The 15220-nt window shown below is 41.1% G+C and overlaps 2 protein-coding genes across 2 annotated transcripts in view; one reads left to right on the top strand and one right to left on the bottom strand.

Annotated features, from left to right (window-relative positions):
• lrwd1 (leucine-rich repeats and WD repeat domain containing 1) overlaps positions 1-15220 on the top strand; it is a 68260-nt gene that overhangs the window by 2368 nt on the left and 50672 nt on the right. The gene's annotated exons all lie outside the window — the stretch shown is intronic.
• LOC133651105 (E3 ubiquitin-protein ligase CBL-like) overlaps positions 1752-15220 on the bottom strand; it is a 35158-nt gene continuing 21689 nt past the window's right edge. The window contains exons 5-15 of the mRNA XM_062049049.1: positions 14657-14778; positions 13065-13202; positions 12704-12791; positions 12501-12632; positions 12208-12417; positions 7040-7138; positions 6700-6977; positions 6457-6636; positions 5496-5587; positions 2481-2666; positions 1752-2412 (exon numbers count right to left, since the gene is read on the bottom strand). Coding sequence (XP_061905033.1) covers positions 2087-2412; positions 2481-2666; positions 5496-5587; positions 6457-6636; positions 6700-6977; positions 7040-7138; positions 12208-12417; positions 12501-12632; positions 12704-12791; positions 13065-13202; positions 14657-14778 — 1851 coding nt within the window. The 3' untranslated portion in view covers positions 1752-2086. The remainder of the gene's footprint in view (positions 2413-2480; positions 2667-5495; positions 5588-6456; positions 6637-6699; positions 6978-7039; positions 7139-12207; positions 12418-12500; positions 12633-12703; positions 12792-13064; positions 13203-14656; positions 14779-15220) is intronic.

Here is a 15220-nt window from a genome sequence, read left to right as displayed (position 1 = left end):
TAAAGCATTTGTTGACATTAAAAAATGAGTTCAAATATTTATAGTTGAAAAATTCTGATTAGAAATGAAAAAATCGATCATATTTTCAGTTCCTTGAATATTTGTGAACATTTTTTGGGGGGGGGGAGATAAAGCATTGACATAAAAAAAAAAGATTTAATATTTGTAGTTGTCTACTGTTGAATAATTGTATAAACATACAATTTATTGAAATTCTTACATTCAAATGTATATAAATTAGAATATACATTTTTTATTACAGTGCCTATAAAATATACATTTGGTGACTATGTTAATGGGTGTAAATGTATCAATTGAGAAGTTATATTTGTCTGCAGTAAAATATTCTATAATTGAATTTTTTCATTGAAATAAAATCTCAACAGTTTAATTAATGAACCACACACAGCTTAAAGAAAATACAGTTTAATTAAAAATCTTAATGGCTTGGGCATGAAAACATGGCAACACAACCAACAAATGCTGAGGATATTAAAAAGACAATAAATAAATCATATTTACAAGGAGACAACAAAAGCGGACGTAAAAGACATTTTTTTAGTAGGCGAGTCGGTGTCGAGAAAACAAGGCGAGTTAAAAGATGTTTTAGCACGTATAAATTTGCATTGCGACCTACACGCACACACACACACACACACACGCACACACACACACACACGCACACACACACGGAGTTCATTGATAACGCTGCAAGAAAACTGACATTTGGTCTTTTTCGGACAGTTCCTGCAGGTTGTGAGAGCAAGTGAGGACATGAGGGGGGGAGGAGGTACGTCTTAAAGAGACAGTAAGTAGACTGCAGTGCATTATTACTATCAGCATCAAACATGCAAAATCCCTCCAGCGGTGTCCTACGGTTTTCCTTTAGGGGGAGACACTTAGCACCTTGTGCATGTGGTCTTTAGAGGCCATTAAAAGAACAATTCTTTAGTATTAGCATTAAAGTCGTTTTAATCTCGTTCGTGGTAATGCATCTGTCAGCCAAAAGGCACGTTTACGTCTTTTTTTTTTTTTTTTCCCCTACTGACCTCTCCGCGTGAAAGAAAAGTATTTCTATTCCCACGCAGGAGTGAGACATCCCTACTCGGTGTGCCAGCTACGTAGCGAGAGGTCCGAACCACTGGAATGTGTTCAACGCTTCCCTTTTGGCATCTTTTCAGTCGAGCGTCAAAATAACTTTTTTTTAACGGAAATCTTATTTTTTGTGAGTTAGTTTTTTTTTTTGTCGTAATTGAGTAGCGAGTTAGTTGTCGTTATTTCTTCCGCTGCCCGTGGAAAAAGCTAAGTTGGCAACGTTAGCGCACTGCCTTCGCTTCTGTATTCCAACAGTTTTTTCCACCTCAAAAATAGTATTTTATCACACTTGAAATGTTTTTTTATCAGGAAAAAAGTACAGTGGAACCTCGATTATATATGTATAATATAATATATATATTATTATATATATTATAATATATATATATATATATATATATTATATATATATAATTATATATATTATAATATATATATTATAATATATATATTATAATATATATATATTATAATATATATAATATATATATTATACTATATTATAATATATATATATATTATATTATATTATATTTATTATTATAATAAAATAATATATATATACAAACTTTTTTTGATCGGGGAAAACACGCTTCATTCATTTTGTGTCCCTTTGACAGCCTTGAAGCCATTCTGGAGAGGCGGAGCCCTCTACATTCACCAAAGTTTTGACTTTTCTTTATTATTGTAGCAACATGGTTGTTAACGCTTTTGAGGGCACCAAAGGGACGTTGAGCTTGTGGTTGCTTCTTCAACAACGTGGAAGTTGGTAAACGGAGGTTCCACCGCATGAGTACCAGAATCACATTTTCATGTCGTTAGCGAGCGCGTGCGGAGAGTGAGTTAGTTAGCGATGTTGTTATTAGCATTGGGGACACGATGGAACAATCTTTGTGGCGTGAAGGTTTCCGTGCGTTCAAGTCGCCCTGGCGACGAGAAGATGGCACAAAGCGGACAGCTGGGGTGGCGGGGCAAAGAGAAAAGGGAGTGACTATGTGGCGATGTGCGTGGCGGAGGGGACGGACACAAACTCCCTCAGGATGTTCTTGGCCGTCTCCAAGTTGTTCTGCGCGATCATCAGCGCCTTCTGGATGTCCTGGATGGAGTAGCCCTGGGACATCAGACACTCGATCTCGCCGCTCAGCGCCACGCCGCCGCCGCTCGCCGAGGGCGCGGGCGGTGGAGTGTGGGAGGAGGAGGGGCGCTCCAGCAAGGGGGCGGGGAGCTCGCGGGTTAGCGTCCGCTGCGCCCGCCGGTCCGAGTTGGCCCGCCGCGGGAGGGGCTTGGGGGGTCGCTCCGGGTCGGACGCGAACAAACCTGCGGGCGGAGGAAAGACAAAAAAGGTGAGGTCCCGACCGCGGCGTTGGCCCGAGAAGTGCACGTACTCGCTTCCACCGCGCCGTCGATGCTGAGCGAGCTGAAGGCGCTGGAGGGGCCGTTCATGTCCGACAGAGCTCGCCTGGCGGGCGCCGGGGGGGCCACGGGTCGCGGGCAGTCGTACTCGTAAACGTCCTCCAAGGAGGCGTCCAGGGACTCGGCCTGGGCGACCACGGAGCTGTGCGGAGGACGCTCTGAAACAATGCACCGCGCTTGTTACCATGGTAACTCAACATCCAATGGCCAGCAAGCAACATCTTTCACACATTTTAAACACAAATCATATCAACTTGCTCTAACGCTCCATCTGGGGGCGCAGACATTGTGCGATGTCAGATACTTTACATAAGTGATTATTACATTTGAACAGAAGTGTAGATAGAAAATGTTAACAGAAATTAAGCAGATATTAACCATAAATAAATAAATTAATTAATATTCCATTTTCTACAGCTTGTCCCTCCTAATTGTGACAAAATAATGGAATGAGAAATGACACAATATGTTACTGCATACATCAGCAGACTAATTAGGAGCCTTTGTTTGCTTATGCCTGGTTCACACCAACGGCGCTTGCCGCGCTTTAAAGCGGCGAGCAAAGTGCCGTCATTTTTGTCAATTTTTCCACGAATATCCCGATCTCTGAAGTAATGTTATGCTCTGATACTAGTGATGGGTCCGGCAACACCGATGCATCGGCGCATGCGTCGAGCTCATAGAGCGATACCCTGTGTCGGTGCGCGTATCGCTTTTAGAAAATCACGTGACCGAACACGAGCTGTTTTGGTCACGTGACCGCTCATGAGCTGTTCTGGTCACGTGACCGCTCATGAACTGTATCGCACTGACGCCTGCGCGCCAAACTGTGTTTATTAGGAAGCGGCGCAATGCGTGTTGTTGACGAACACCATTAGGGCCGCTTGTTGTCACTGTCACTCAAAGTTGCATTTCAAAATTACACAGAATAAATGTGTTTATTTTGTTTAGAATTCAGATGGGTTTGATTTGGTGCGCGGCATATATTGGCTGTGCGGCGCACGGTGTGCGCGGAGGACGCTTGAGCACTGCGCAATTGCGCAGGCGCGCACCTTAGAGGGAATGTTGCTCACAGGGCACAGAGGCGTCAGTGCGATACAGTTCGTGTATCGGTCACGTGACCAAAGCAGCTCATGATCGGTCACGTGACTTTCTAAAAGCGGTACGCGCACCGACACAGGGTTTCGCTCTATGAGCTTGACGCATGCGCCGATGCATCTGTGTTGCAGGACCCATCACTACTGTTACTAGAGAGGTACAGGAATGACGGCGTGGCGAAGTTGGTAGCGTGGCCGTGCCAGCAATCGGTTACTGGGGTTCAATCCCCACCTTCTACCATCCTAGTCATGATACATGTTCACATTATTTGACTGTATCTAAAAAAGATAAAAATATATTTTTATTTAAATGAAGATATGAAATAATCCTAAATGAAATACAATGACTTGGTTTATATTATTGTATATACTAGGTCATAAAATCAGTGTCAGTTGAGTCGGTCCATAGGTTGCCTGTAGGGATTTTTAATGTCCAGCAGATGTCAGTATTTAGTGACACAGTATCAATACAGTTTTGCAATGTGTCGAAACGCTTCATGAGGCCTCATCAACCCATCACTATCTGATACGAATTAGTTGCCGCTTTGTTACCGTTCCTCACGCTTTGATCCCGCTTTGATACGTTTTATTACGCTTTGATGCGATCCTGACGCTTTAAATCAGGCTCTGACACGATTATCAAGCTCTGTTGTGCATTGTTACAACAAAAATAAGAAAAAAATGTGAAAAACTCAGTATACTGTTTTCCACACATTTTTTATATTCATTTATTTTTTCAATTTCTCTTTTTTTCCCGTTATGTTTTATATCTTCATTTCTTTTATTTTTGTCATCTTAATAAATATCTATCTTTCATTTCTTATGCTAGTTGAAAATAATAAAAGGCAATTATCCACACATTTTTTATATTCATTTATTTTTTTCAATTTCTCTTTTTTTTCCGTTATGTTTTACATCTTCATTTCTTTTATTTTTGTCATCTTAATAAATATCTATCTTTCATTTCTTATGCTAGTTGAAAATAATAAAAGGCAATTATCCACCCATTTTTTATATTCATTTATTTTTTCAATTTTTCTTTTTTTTCCGTTATGTTTTACATCTTCATTTCTTTTATTTTTGTCATCTTAATAAATATCTCTTTCATTTCTTATGCTAGTTGAAAATAATAAAAGGCATTTCTTTTATAAAACGTAACATATTCTCTTCATTATTAACATTTTCATACAGAAAAATTATAGACAGTAATGTCAAACTGCAACATCAAACAGCAAACTCTAAAGAAGTACAGAAACAATGATCATCGTATAAAAAAGGCAATGATGCAAAAGAGAATGGATTTGTAATCCTGTGTTGGTTTTACATAAAAGTTTCAATGTCATTAGTCAATATCACAGTCACTTCCTATTTGTAGGGGTCCGCGCTTTGAACCAAGATCTGTTAAGCTTTCCTACGCTTTTAGTCAAGTTTTGCTGAGCTTTGTCATGCTTTTTCACGCTCTCGGCGCTTTATTCCATTCTTGACAGAGCGCAGAATTTTTTTAAACCGTTTAAAAATTTTTGGCGAACTTGCCGCATGTCCCGCTTCACTACAAGCTTTCCCACGATCCATTAGGACCCTCACGCTTTAATCAGGCTTTGTTATGCTATAACGCCGCTTTGCATGCCGCTTTAAAGCGCCATCAAAGCGCCGTTGGTGTGAACCTAGCATTACTTACTACTAAAAGACAAGTTGTCTAGTATGTTCACTATTTAATTTAATGCCAAATGTATTATTTAATTGCAATTACAAACGTATGTTTAATGTGTAAAATTATTTTCTGTTAAAATTAAGCCAATAACGATTTTTTTTCTGTGGTCCACTTTATTTTACAAAGCACCAAAATACAAAAATATTGGTATGAGGACAACGCGACGTCACATGCGTTACCGTGGTTGGTCGCCTCGGAGCAGCCGGCCTGGATGTTGCACATGGACTCGTACACCTGAGGGTCCCCCGAGTCGGCGTCAAGCCCGTCAGCGCTGAGAGGACCAAACAAGAAATGCGTTAAAAATAGTGAGTGAAACAAAAAGCGGACTAATTTAAAACCGGATTGTGTGGGCCAAATAACATGAACAATGTGGCTGTAGGCAACCTCTTGATGACTCCACAGGACGGCAGAGGCTGCATTATAAGTGTGATGAGCACATACACTACCGTTCAAAAGTTTGGGGTCACATTGAAATGTCCTTATTTTTGAAGGAAAAGCACTGTACTTTTCAATGAAGATAACTTTAAACTAGTCTTAACTTTAAAGAAATACACTCTATACATTGCTAATGTGGTAAATGACTATTCTAGCTGCAAATGTCTGGTTTTTGGTGCAATATCTACATGGTTGTATAGAGGCCCATTTCCAGCAACTATCACTCCAGTGTTCTAATGGTACAATGTGTTTGCCCATTGGCTCAGAAGGCTAATTGATGATTAGAAAACCCTTGTGCAATCATGTTCACACATCTGAAAACAGTTTAGCTCGTTACAGAAGCTACAAAACTGACCTTCCTTTGAGCAGATTGAGTTTCTGGAACATCACATTTGTGGGGTCAATTAAACGCTCAAAATGGCCAGAAAAAGAGAACTTTCATCTGAAACTCGACTTGTTCTTAGAAATGAAGGCTATTCCACAAAATTGTTTGGGTGACCCCAAACTTTTGAATGGTAGTGTATGAATATGCACAACTTTTTTTTTGTTCTTAATATGAGATATGTCTTTTATATTGTGTGTGTGATTGCATATTTACGTGGACTTTGGAGTCTGCAATAAAGCTTGATTGATGGCAGCTTTATCTCGCTCTGTATGCGCTATAAAACTGCTGGTTAACATCAATAATTTACTTCTTTGGCCCACCTGGCATCGTCCTGATGGTTTGCTTGGCTCAACGGCGGAGGCGGGGCAGGGGGCACCAAGGCGCCCGTGATGATCCACGGGGCGCCGGAGGCTGGGAGGGAGGTGGGACTCATGTACTCGTTCTCCTCGCAGTCGGTGGACAACTTCTCCCTGCTGGACACGGCCGACGTCGGCAGCGACCTGAAACGGGGGCACGTCAGCTGGTGTTTTCCTCGCTTAGGGAACGTCCAAATAAAAACCCACCTGGCGGTCAGGCAGTACACGGCATTGGTCGCCGCCTGGGCTTTACCGCCCTCCGCGCCGGCGCTTTGAGAAAAGGCAGCGGGCGCCTTGCAGACGGATCGGGGCACCATGTAGTTGGAGGCCCAGGCTGGAGTGTCGGGGGTGCAGGGCAGCGGTCGCCTCTGGACTCTGGGGTCCTGACCCGCCAGGGGGGAGGGGCGCTCGGGAGGCGGCGGGGGCGGCAGCTCTCTCAGCGCCGGGGGCAGCGGGAGCGGCTTGTCTCGGTGTGTGGCCCCCATCTGTGTGCCGAGGGAAAGAGTGAGAGTAGGAGAAGGTTCCGCAGCGACAAAGCTTGGCCAACCTTTGCTGCTTGCTGGGAGCTGCAAGGTCTCTGCTGCAGGAGGTCCAGTCTGGGAGGAACCGGAGGCAGCTGGGACACGGGGGATGCAGGACGCTCCACCTGCAAACATCCATGCACTATTTACTGTCCAGGGTAGCGTTGCATGCTAACTTGTGGGGCCGGGCCATGAAGCGATACCAATATGTATCGCCATAGACACGGAATAAATAATAATAATAAATAAAGCGTTCGATCCTAAGAAAGCGGAAGTTGCAAAGCAGGGTTGGTTGCATGGACAAAGGCACTCGCAGGAAGTGACACGCTAACAGCCAATCAGGTGACCGTATCAACTATCAAGTTTGGTTGTCTCGTTGTTGATTCTTTTGCATGGAGTGAGAAGAGGAAGTAAAAATTAAGAAATTATCGAAATAGGGCTGGGCGATATGTCGATATATCGCGGGTTTGTCTCTGTGCGATATAGAAAATGACTATATCGTGATATCCGAGTATATGTTCTCCCGCAGTTGCTTTTAGCTGCAGGCATTACACTACAGCAGGGGTGTCAAACTCAAATACAGAGTGGGCCAAAATGTAAAACTGAACAAAGCCAAGGGCCAAGGTTGAACAAATTAACCTTTTAATAGGGACCCAAACAAGTTTTGCATTGAATATTGAACAAGCAAGGCTTATATAACTTTATAGTGACATGCAAAATCGAGTTTCAAATAATAAAAAAAAAATATCAATGGCATATCAAATAAAATAAAAATTAAAATTGAATGCCTCTTTTCTATTTGCAGCCTTCTGAGGTAAATAATCAAAATAAACTTTTTCCACAGGCTAATAATACATTTGAAAATAAAATAACAATAATGAATGAATCAAACATTCAAGCCTTGAAGTAGCAAGAGAAAGTGCATGAATAAAAGGTTAATTATTGCTCAGTTTGCTGCACTGATTTGCTTTAACACTAAATATGGAACAAACAACACTTATATAACGTAAAAGTGCAAAATCAACTTTCAAAAAACAAACGAAAAAACATCAATGGTATTTTAAATAAAATTTAAATAAAAAATTGAATGCCTCTTTTCTATTTGCAGCCTTCTGAGGTAAATATCAACTAGGGCTGCAACAACTAATCGATTAAAATCGATTATAAAAATAGTTGGCGATTAATTTAGTCATCGATTCGTTGGATCTATGCAATGCGCATGCGCAGAGGCTTTTAACATTTTTTTATTTTTATTTTTATTTTATTTTTTTTAAAATAAATCTTTATTTATAAACTGCAACATTTACAAACAGCTGAGAAACAATAATCAAAATAATGGTGCCAGTATGCTGTTTTTTTTCAATAAAATACCGGAAAGGATAGAAATGTAGTTTGTCTCGTTTATCCGATTATTAATCGATTAATCGAAGTAATAATCGACAGATTAATCGATTATCAAATTAATCGTTAGTTGCAGCCCTAATATCAACATTAATTTGGTGGGCGGGGGCGGGGTTTGGTGGTAGCGGGGGTGTATATTGTAGCGTCCCGGAAGAGTTAGTGCTGCAAGGGGTTCTAGGTATTTGTTCTGTTGTGTTTATGTTGTGTTACGGTGCGGATGTTCTCCCGAAATGTGTTTGGTGTGGGTTCACAGTGTGGCGCATATTTGTAACAGTGTTAAAGTTGTTTATACGGCCACCCTCAGTGTGACCCGTATGGCTGTTGACCAAGTATGCATTGCATTCACCTGTGTGTGTGTGTAAAAGCCGCATATATTATGTGACTGGGCCTGGGACTGTTTGTATGGAGGGAAAGCGGACGTGACGACAGGTTGTAGAGGACGTTGAAGGCAGTGCCTCTAAGGCACGCCCCCAATAATTTCCGGGTGGAAATCAGGAGAAATTCGGGAGAATGATTGCCCCGGGAGATTTTCAGGAGGGGCACTGAAATTTGGGAGTCTCCCGGGAAAATTGGGAGGGATGGCAAGTATGAGTATTAACGGTGAATGCAGTGTTACAGCAACACCGCCACTGTATAATACCGGCGGGCCAGCTCTAATGTTAATTTCATATTTCCTCAAGGGCCAAATGAAATTACACGGCGGGCCAAATTTGGCCCGCGGGCCAGAGTTTGACACCCATGCACTACAGGCTCTTCTCACTCTTTCTTGTCTCTCCTTCTCACAGACAACAAGCGCACCTTCTTACATACGTATACGCCCTCGCGGAGCAGAGAGGTAGCAGCATGGCTAAAGTCCGCTGTGGTGCGAGTGGTAATACGAGAGAAAGAAGGTGCGAATCTGCTAACAAATGAAGGAAGAATTGATTCCCAAGAAAAACAGCAGGGGGTCCATCGTCTGGCGGTGGTTTGGCTTCAAGTGGGAATATGTCGAACAGACAACCGTAATTTGTCAAGTGTGGGGAAAAAGCCTTGCTACAAAAAGTAGCATTACTGCTAATCTGAAGCATCATTTGAAAAGGCACCTGCTATAGAATGACGAGTGCTTACTCCGCATGTCAACATCTCCGCTCTGTCATCAAAATGCCGAGGCAAACATTTCCATATCAACACCGTATGTAGATTAACTACGATCAAAGTATTGGACAGGACGTCGAAAATGTGTAATAAAGTTGTACTTTATATAAGAAAAAAATGGCGCACAAAACGATCCTTATATCTTGTTATCTGTCATTCAATCAACCGGAGGCTTGTAATTGTCAATCTCAACAACCACAATGCACCTGCTCCCGGTCTTTTTAACATCCGGTTCGCCGCAATGAATTGTGGAACATGCAGTATTTTAGTTAACCCTTTGTTAGGCTATGAAGTGGAACACAACTAAATTCAATGTCAGTGTTTCTCAAATAATCAATATCAAATACATGTATAAATCAAATCAATTCTCTTTTAACTTTTTTTTAGCTGTAAATAATAATAGATCAATTTATCAGCAATTAAATCAAGGATGCAAATTATGAATGATCATCACACATGAACTATATAACCCATAAGTTACAACACCGTATGAAAAAAATAGTCAACAAAAGGAGACAACGTCCGCAGGAACCTACCACATAGCGAAGGACGTACAGTCGTACACAATTTGATTTCCTATTATGCAGCTAATTTTTATTTGACACTTATTGAAATATCTTGTGTGACATCATGCACAAAAGTGCACTTTATTTGTTTTAAACTATTGTAGTGGCGTTCTGTACAAAAAGTGCACTAATAGCTTGTTTTAAAATGTCTCTGACAATTTTGCACTTTCTGTTTTGGAAATGACATGAATGTTTGTGCCATAATAACTGTTTAATAAATACTGTGTTGGTCAGTTGACTTAGTTGGGATTTCCCTCTCTGCATGAAAGTTTAAAATGAGCATATATTAATGCAGTATGAACAAGAATGTTTTAATGTAGACACATAGAATCATCATACTGCTGTGATTATATGTATCAAGTGTTTATTCAAGGCTAAGGCAAAATATCGACATATATACCGTGTATCGCGATATGGCCTAAAAATATCGAGATATTAAAAAAAGGCCATATCGCCCAGCCCTATATCGAAACAGGAAAAGTCACCTCCAGAGTATGGCAGTTTTTTTAGGTTTTTGAACAGATTAATGTGGTAGTAAATGATGCAAGGCGCTCATCCCCACCAAGACCGGTAATGCCACGCTAACCCTTTAGAGCGGGGGAACTTAGCCTTTTTCAACCCTCAAATATTAAAACTGAATTCGTAATCTTACTCTTTATTTTAATTGTATTCAATATTTATATCTAACCTACTTACAGTTTACAAACTTGCCGAAAGATAGGAAACCAAAAGATTATTATTTATTTAACACAAACTTTAAGCCAAGGTCAGGCTGATTGAAAAAATAAGTACTAATCAAATATTCTGCATAAGAAGGGAGAGGCAAAAAATTAAATTAATAATGAACATGTTCTTTAAAAAACTCTCAATAAAATAAGTAGATAAAAATACAGCTTCGCCACTTTAGTCAGGCAGCACGGTGGAACAGGGGTTAGTACATGTGCCTCACAATACGAAGGTCCTGAGTAGTCCTGAGTTCAATCACGGACTCTGGATCTTTCTGTGTGGAGTTTGCACGCTTATGTTTTTTTGATGATATTGGACTAATCTCCGACATCTATATCAGATGGAAACAACTTTACCAGTAGCAAAATGAACACTTATAAAAGCTGCTGGATAATACTTCAAATGCAGCTACTGCCATCTTGTGGCTTCATCTGGAGGTTGCCTACAGCACCACACTAGTGTGCCGTGAGATACAGTCTGGTGTGCCGTGGGAGATTATCTAATTTCCCCTATTTGGGTTAAAAATATTTTTTGAAAACCAGTCATTATAGTCTGCAAATATTGTGTTGTTGTTGAGTGTCGGTGCTGTCTAGAGCTCGGCCGAGTAACCGTGTAATACTCTTCTATATCAGCAGGTAGCTAATTGCTTTGTAGATGTGGGAAACAGCGGGAGGCAGGGTGCAGGTAAAAAGGGGTCTAATGCTTAAACCAAAAATAAAGAAAAGGTGAGTGCCCCTAAGAAAAGGCATTGAAGCTTAGGGAAGGCTATGCAGAACAAAACAAAAACTGAACTGGCTACACAAAGTAAACAAAAACAGAATGCTGGACGACAGCAAAGACTTACTGTGGAGCAAAAACGGTGTCCACAATGTACATCCGAACATGACATGACAATCAACAATGTCCCCACAAAGAAGGATAAAAACAACTGAACTTTTCTTGATTGCTAAAACAAAGTAGATGTGGGAAATATCGCTCAAAGGAAGACATGAAACTGCTACAGGAAAATACCAAAAAAAGAGAAAAAGCCACTAAAATAGGAGCGCTAGACAAGAACTAAAACAGCAAAAAACTCAAAATAAGTCACAGGGTGATGTGACAGGTGGTGACAGTACACCTACTTTGAGACAAGAGCTATAGTGATGCATGCTTGGTTATGGTTTTAAGTCATATCCAACAATTACGACTTTACTATCAACTGAGTTTCGTTTTTGAATGATTTCTGCTGGTGCTGTGCCTCCGGATTTTTTCAACGCAAAAAATGTGCCTTGACTCAAAAAAGGTTGAAAACCACTGGCCTAGAGCAACAGCTGTTAGGGCTAACTAATTAGAGGTGGTTGTTGTTATCTTGCTCATAGTTTGCCTACCTTGCTGCAGGCCAGCCTGCTCATGACAAGGTTGTGGTCCTCCAGCCGTTCATCATCGTCCTCGTCGTTTGCGGCCGCCTCTGCTCTGCTGGACCCCTGGAAGCCGGCGAAAGCCCCGCCGCCGGCCTTGGGGTGGAAGGGGTCCACCACAATGAGCTCTGTGCCCTTGATCTCACAGCGGCAGAAGGGGCAGCCCTGACCCTCCGACTCCTGACGACGACATGCAAGTTTTTATGGAGGCGGGTGGGGCTTTTTAGTGAGTGACAGAGAAAGGTGGGCGGGGAATCCCTCACCTGCCAGGCGGTCAAACAGGAAGTGCACATGAGGTGCCTGCACGGCTCGATCTTCACGTTCTTGTCGTTCTCGGCGCAGATCTTGCACAGCTGGAAGGTGGAGCCCATCTCGCAGTACAACTCGTACTGCTCCTGGAAGCACAAAGACAAGAAATTTAACATACAAGCTCATCAGAGAGAGTGTGCGTATTAGAAAAACCAACCTGGGTAACTTTGATGTGGTCTTGTGGAGAAGGTTCACACAGGCCTGTTAGGTCTGGGTTCTGTGCACGACCATCTGGGAACAAATAGCTAGACAACACGTACATACAGTTATTGGAAAAAAAATATAAAGAACAAATTTCAAGTCAATATTCTAACGAGTATTAAAAGTTGTATAAATCATTTGAAATTATATTATTTCATATTAAATAGTAAATGTATGAGTTCAAATGACTATTTGTCCACCAGCTAGCTTGTTTACAAATGTGTGACATGATGGGTGAAGCAGTGCAAAAAGGCGGCCTGGTGTTCTTGGACATGCTTTACGCAAAGATGTGATCCTGTGTGTCTTAAAGGACTCACAATCCCTCCCTGTAGCCGTCGATGAGCGCCTGGAAAAGAGGTTTGTTGTGGGGAATGGTCTGCAGGATGTTTCCGTCGGCCGTCACGTAACCGATGGCCCACTGGCCCAAGCGGGTGCAGCTCAGCCTAAAGATGTAGCTGACGGTAGAATATACGGGACATTGTATGAACAAGTTGTCATGTACAGTAGATCCCTGCTAGGGATGTAACAATATAAACATTTCATATGACGGTTATTGAGAGCAAAATGATCACGGTTACCGTAAATTCAGAACTATAAGCCCCTAATTTTTTCCTACACTTTGAACTCTGTGGCTTATAAAACAGTGCGGCTAATTTATGTATTTTCTTCACCAGTTTTAATTAAACCCGAACCATAGTACTGAAATGGTCTGTTATTGTCTGCTATGGTGCCAGCTTTTTTTTTTTTTTGTCCTGTCCAGCTTCTCAGGCAAATCATATAGTTGATGTAGATGCCCATATCGGCTGTACAGATTTACTTTACAAAAGAGAAGTGTAGGATACTTCTCTTGTTGCCATATTTGTATTTGACTTTATTAAATGTATTTATATTATCATTTGGTGCATCCGGGCCGGAGCAGGAGGGGATAGAAAGAGAAAAAAAAGGAAGACAGTGGGGGAAATTGTGGGGACAAGAGGGGGAACCTTTTAGACGAGTTTGCTCACTGCAAGTGCTGCGAGTTGAACATGTACTTCCTGTTTTGCCTTGAACCGAAAGTAAAAACATCCATAGTGTTTCTGCTCAAGAGAATTCTTCATTCATCACAATTTTAATGGTAAATGGTTATACTTATACAGCGCTTTTCTACCTTGAAGTCACTCAAAGCGCTTTGACACTATTTCCACATTCACACACTGATGGCGGGAGCTGCCATGCAAGGCGCTAACCAAGACCCATCAGGAGCAAGGGTGAAGTGTCTTGCTCAAGGACACAACGGACGTGACTAGGTTGGTAGAGGCTGGGGATTGAACCAGGAACCGAGTCGTTAACTAAAACAATTCATACTTAACTTTCCCATACGTGATGTCTGTAGGAGTATTTTCATGCATATTTGTACGTGCTATAATAATGTAACGAAACTAGCGTTGTTAGCATTAGCCAATATGCTAACACGTTTATGAATGTCTGTTAGTATTATTAAATTACCATGGGATTATTTTTGTATTGTTTCAGTTTCACAAATTCCTCTGTAAATTTACCAAAACATTACAGTGGAGTTAAGTCTGTTTAGATTATTTGAGAGCCAGCTTCCGCTTCCATTACGATGACCTCTGTTTTGTATGATCATCCGTTTTACTACCGTGTGACAGACACCGTTTGGAAAGAGTTAAGGTATGTAAATAAACATTTACAAAATATTTCTGTGTAAATAACTCATTTCACAATTTATATATCTGCGGCTTACAGTCCGGTATGGCTAATATATGGGGGAAAAAAAAGTTTATTCTAAAATTTTGTGGGTACGTCTTATACCCCGGTGCACTGTATAGTCAGGAAAATACGGTATTATAATGCTGGAAATATAATACTGGAGGATCTACTATATGGGTATAAAACATGTAGTTCTTACCTGCCGGGCTTGTGGATGAACCTGTGCAGGCGAGCCTTCACCTCGTCGTAGGTGAGAAAAGCCATGTAGCCTGGATGTGTGACGGCTAGACTGTTCCAGTTCCTTAACAGCGACGACCACGGCTACAAATACAAACACACACACACACACACTATTACATCAACTGTATGCAAGGGCTTAGACAAGAGTCAAAGGACCTAATCCCCAACGATAACGCACCCTATGCTTACATGCACTAAAATAAATTATTGTATGGATTTGGTTGAAATCAGTGTTTTAAAACAATTAGGTTTTTGCCTTTTTTTTAAAAATTAGATTAATATTAAAAATAGGATTAACATATCTAAGATAAACCCCCTAAATATTTTTTTCTTTACTAAAAGGGCAACAAATGTAATATAAAGTGGCCAGAATATCAAATTAAGTGTATTTAAAAAAAAAAATAGTGTTGAACATTACAAAAGCCTGTGCTCGGGGCCTCGGTACAACAGCCCCGCTTTTGCCCTAAAAGTCCTCCTGTGTCTAAGGATTTACTCCCTGAATTTGTAAATCTGAACAAAAATG

This window comes from Entelurus aequoreus, linkage group LG05 (assembly GCF_033978785.1).
Source record: "Entelurus aequoreus isolate RoL-2023_Sb linkage group LG05, RoL_Eaeq_v1.1, whole genome shotgun sequence".
Taxonomy (NCBI): Eukaryota; Metazoa; Chordata; class Actinopteri; order Syngnathiformes; family Syngnathidae; genus Entelurus; species Entelurus aequoreus.
The sequence above is the reverse complement of the archived record's forward strand: the minus strand, read 5'-3'. Positions and strand labels throughout refer to the sequence as shown.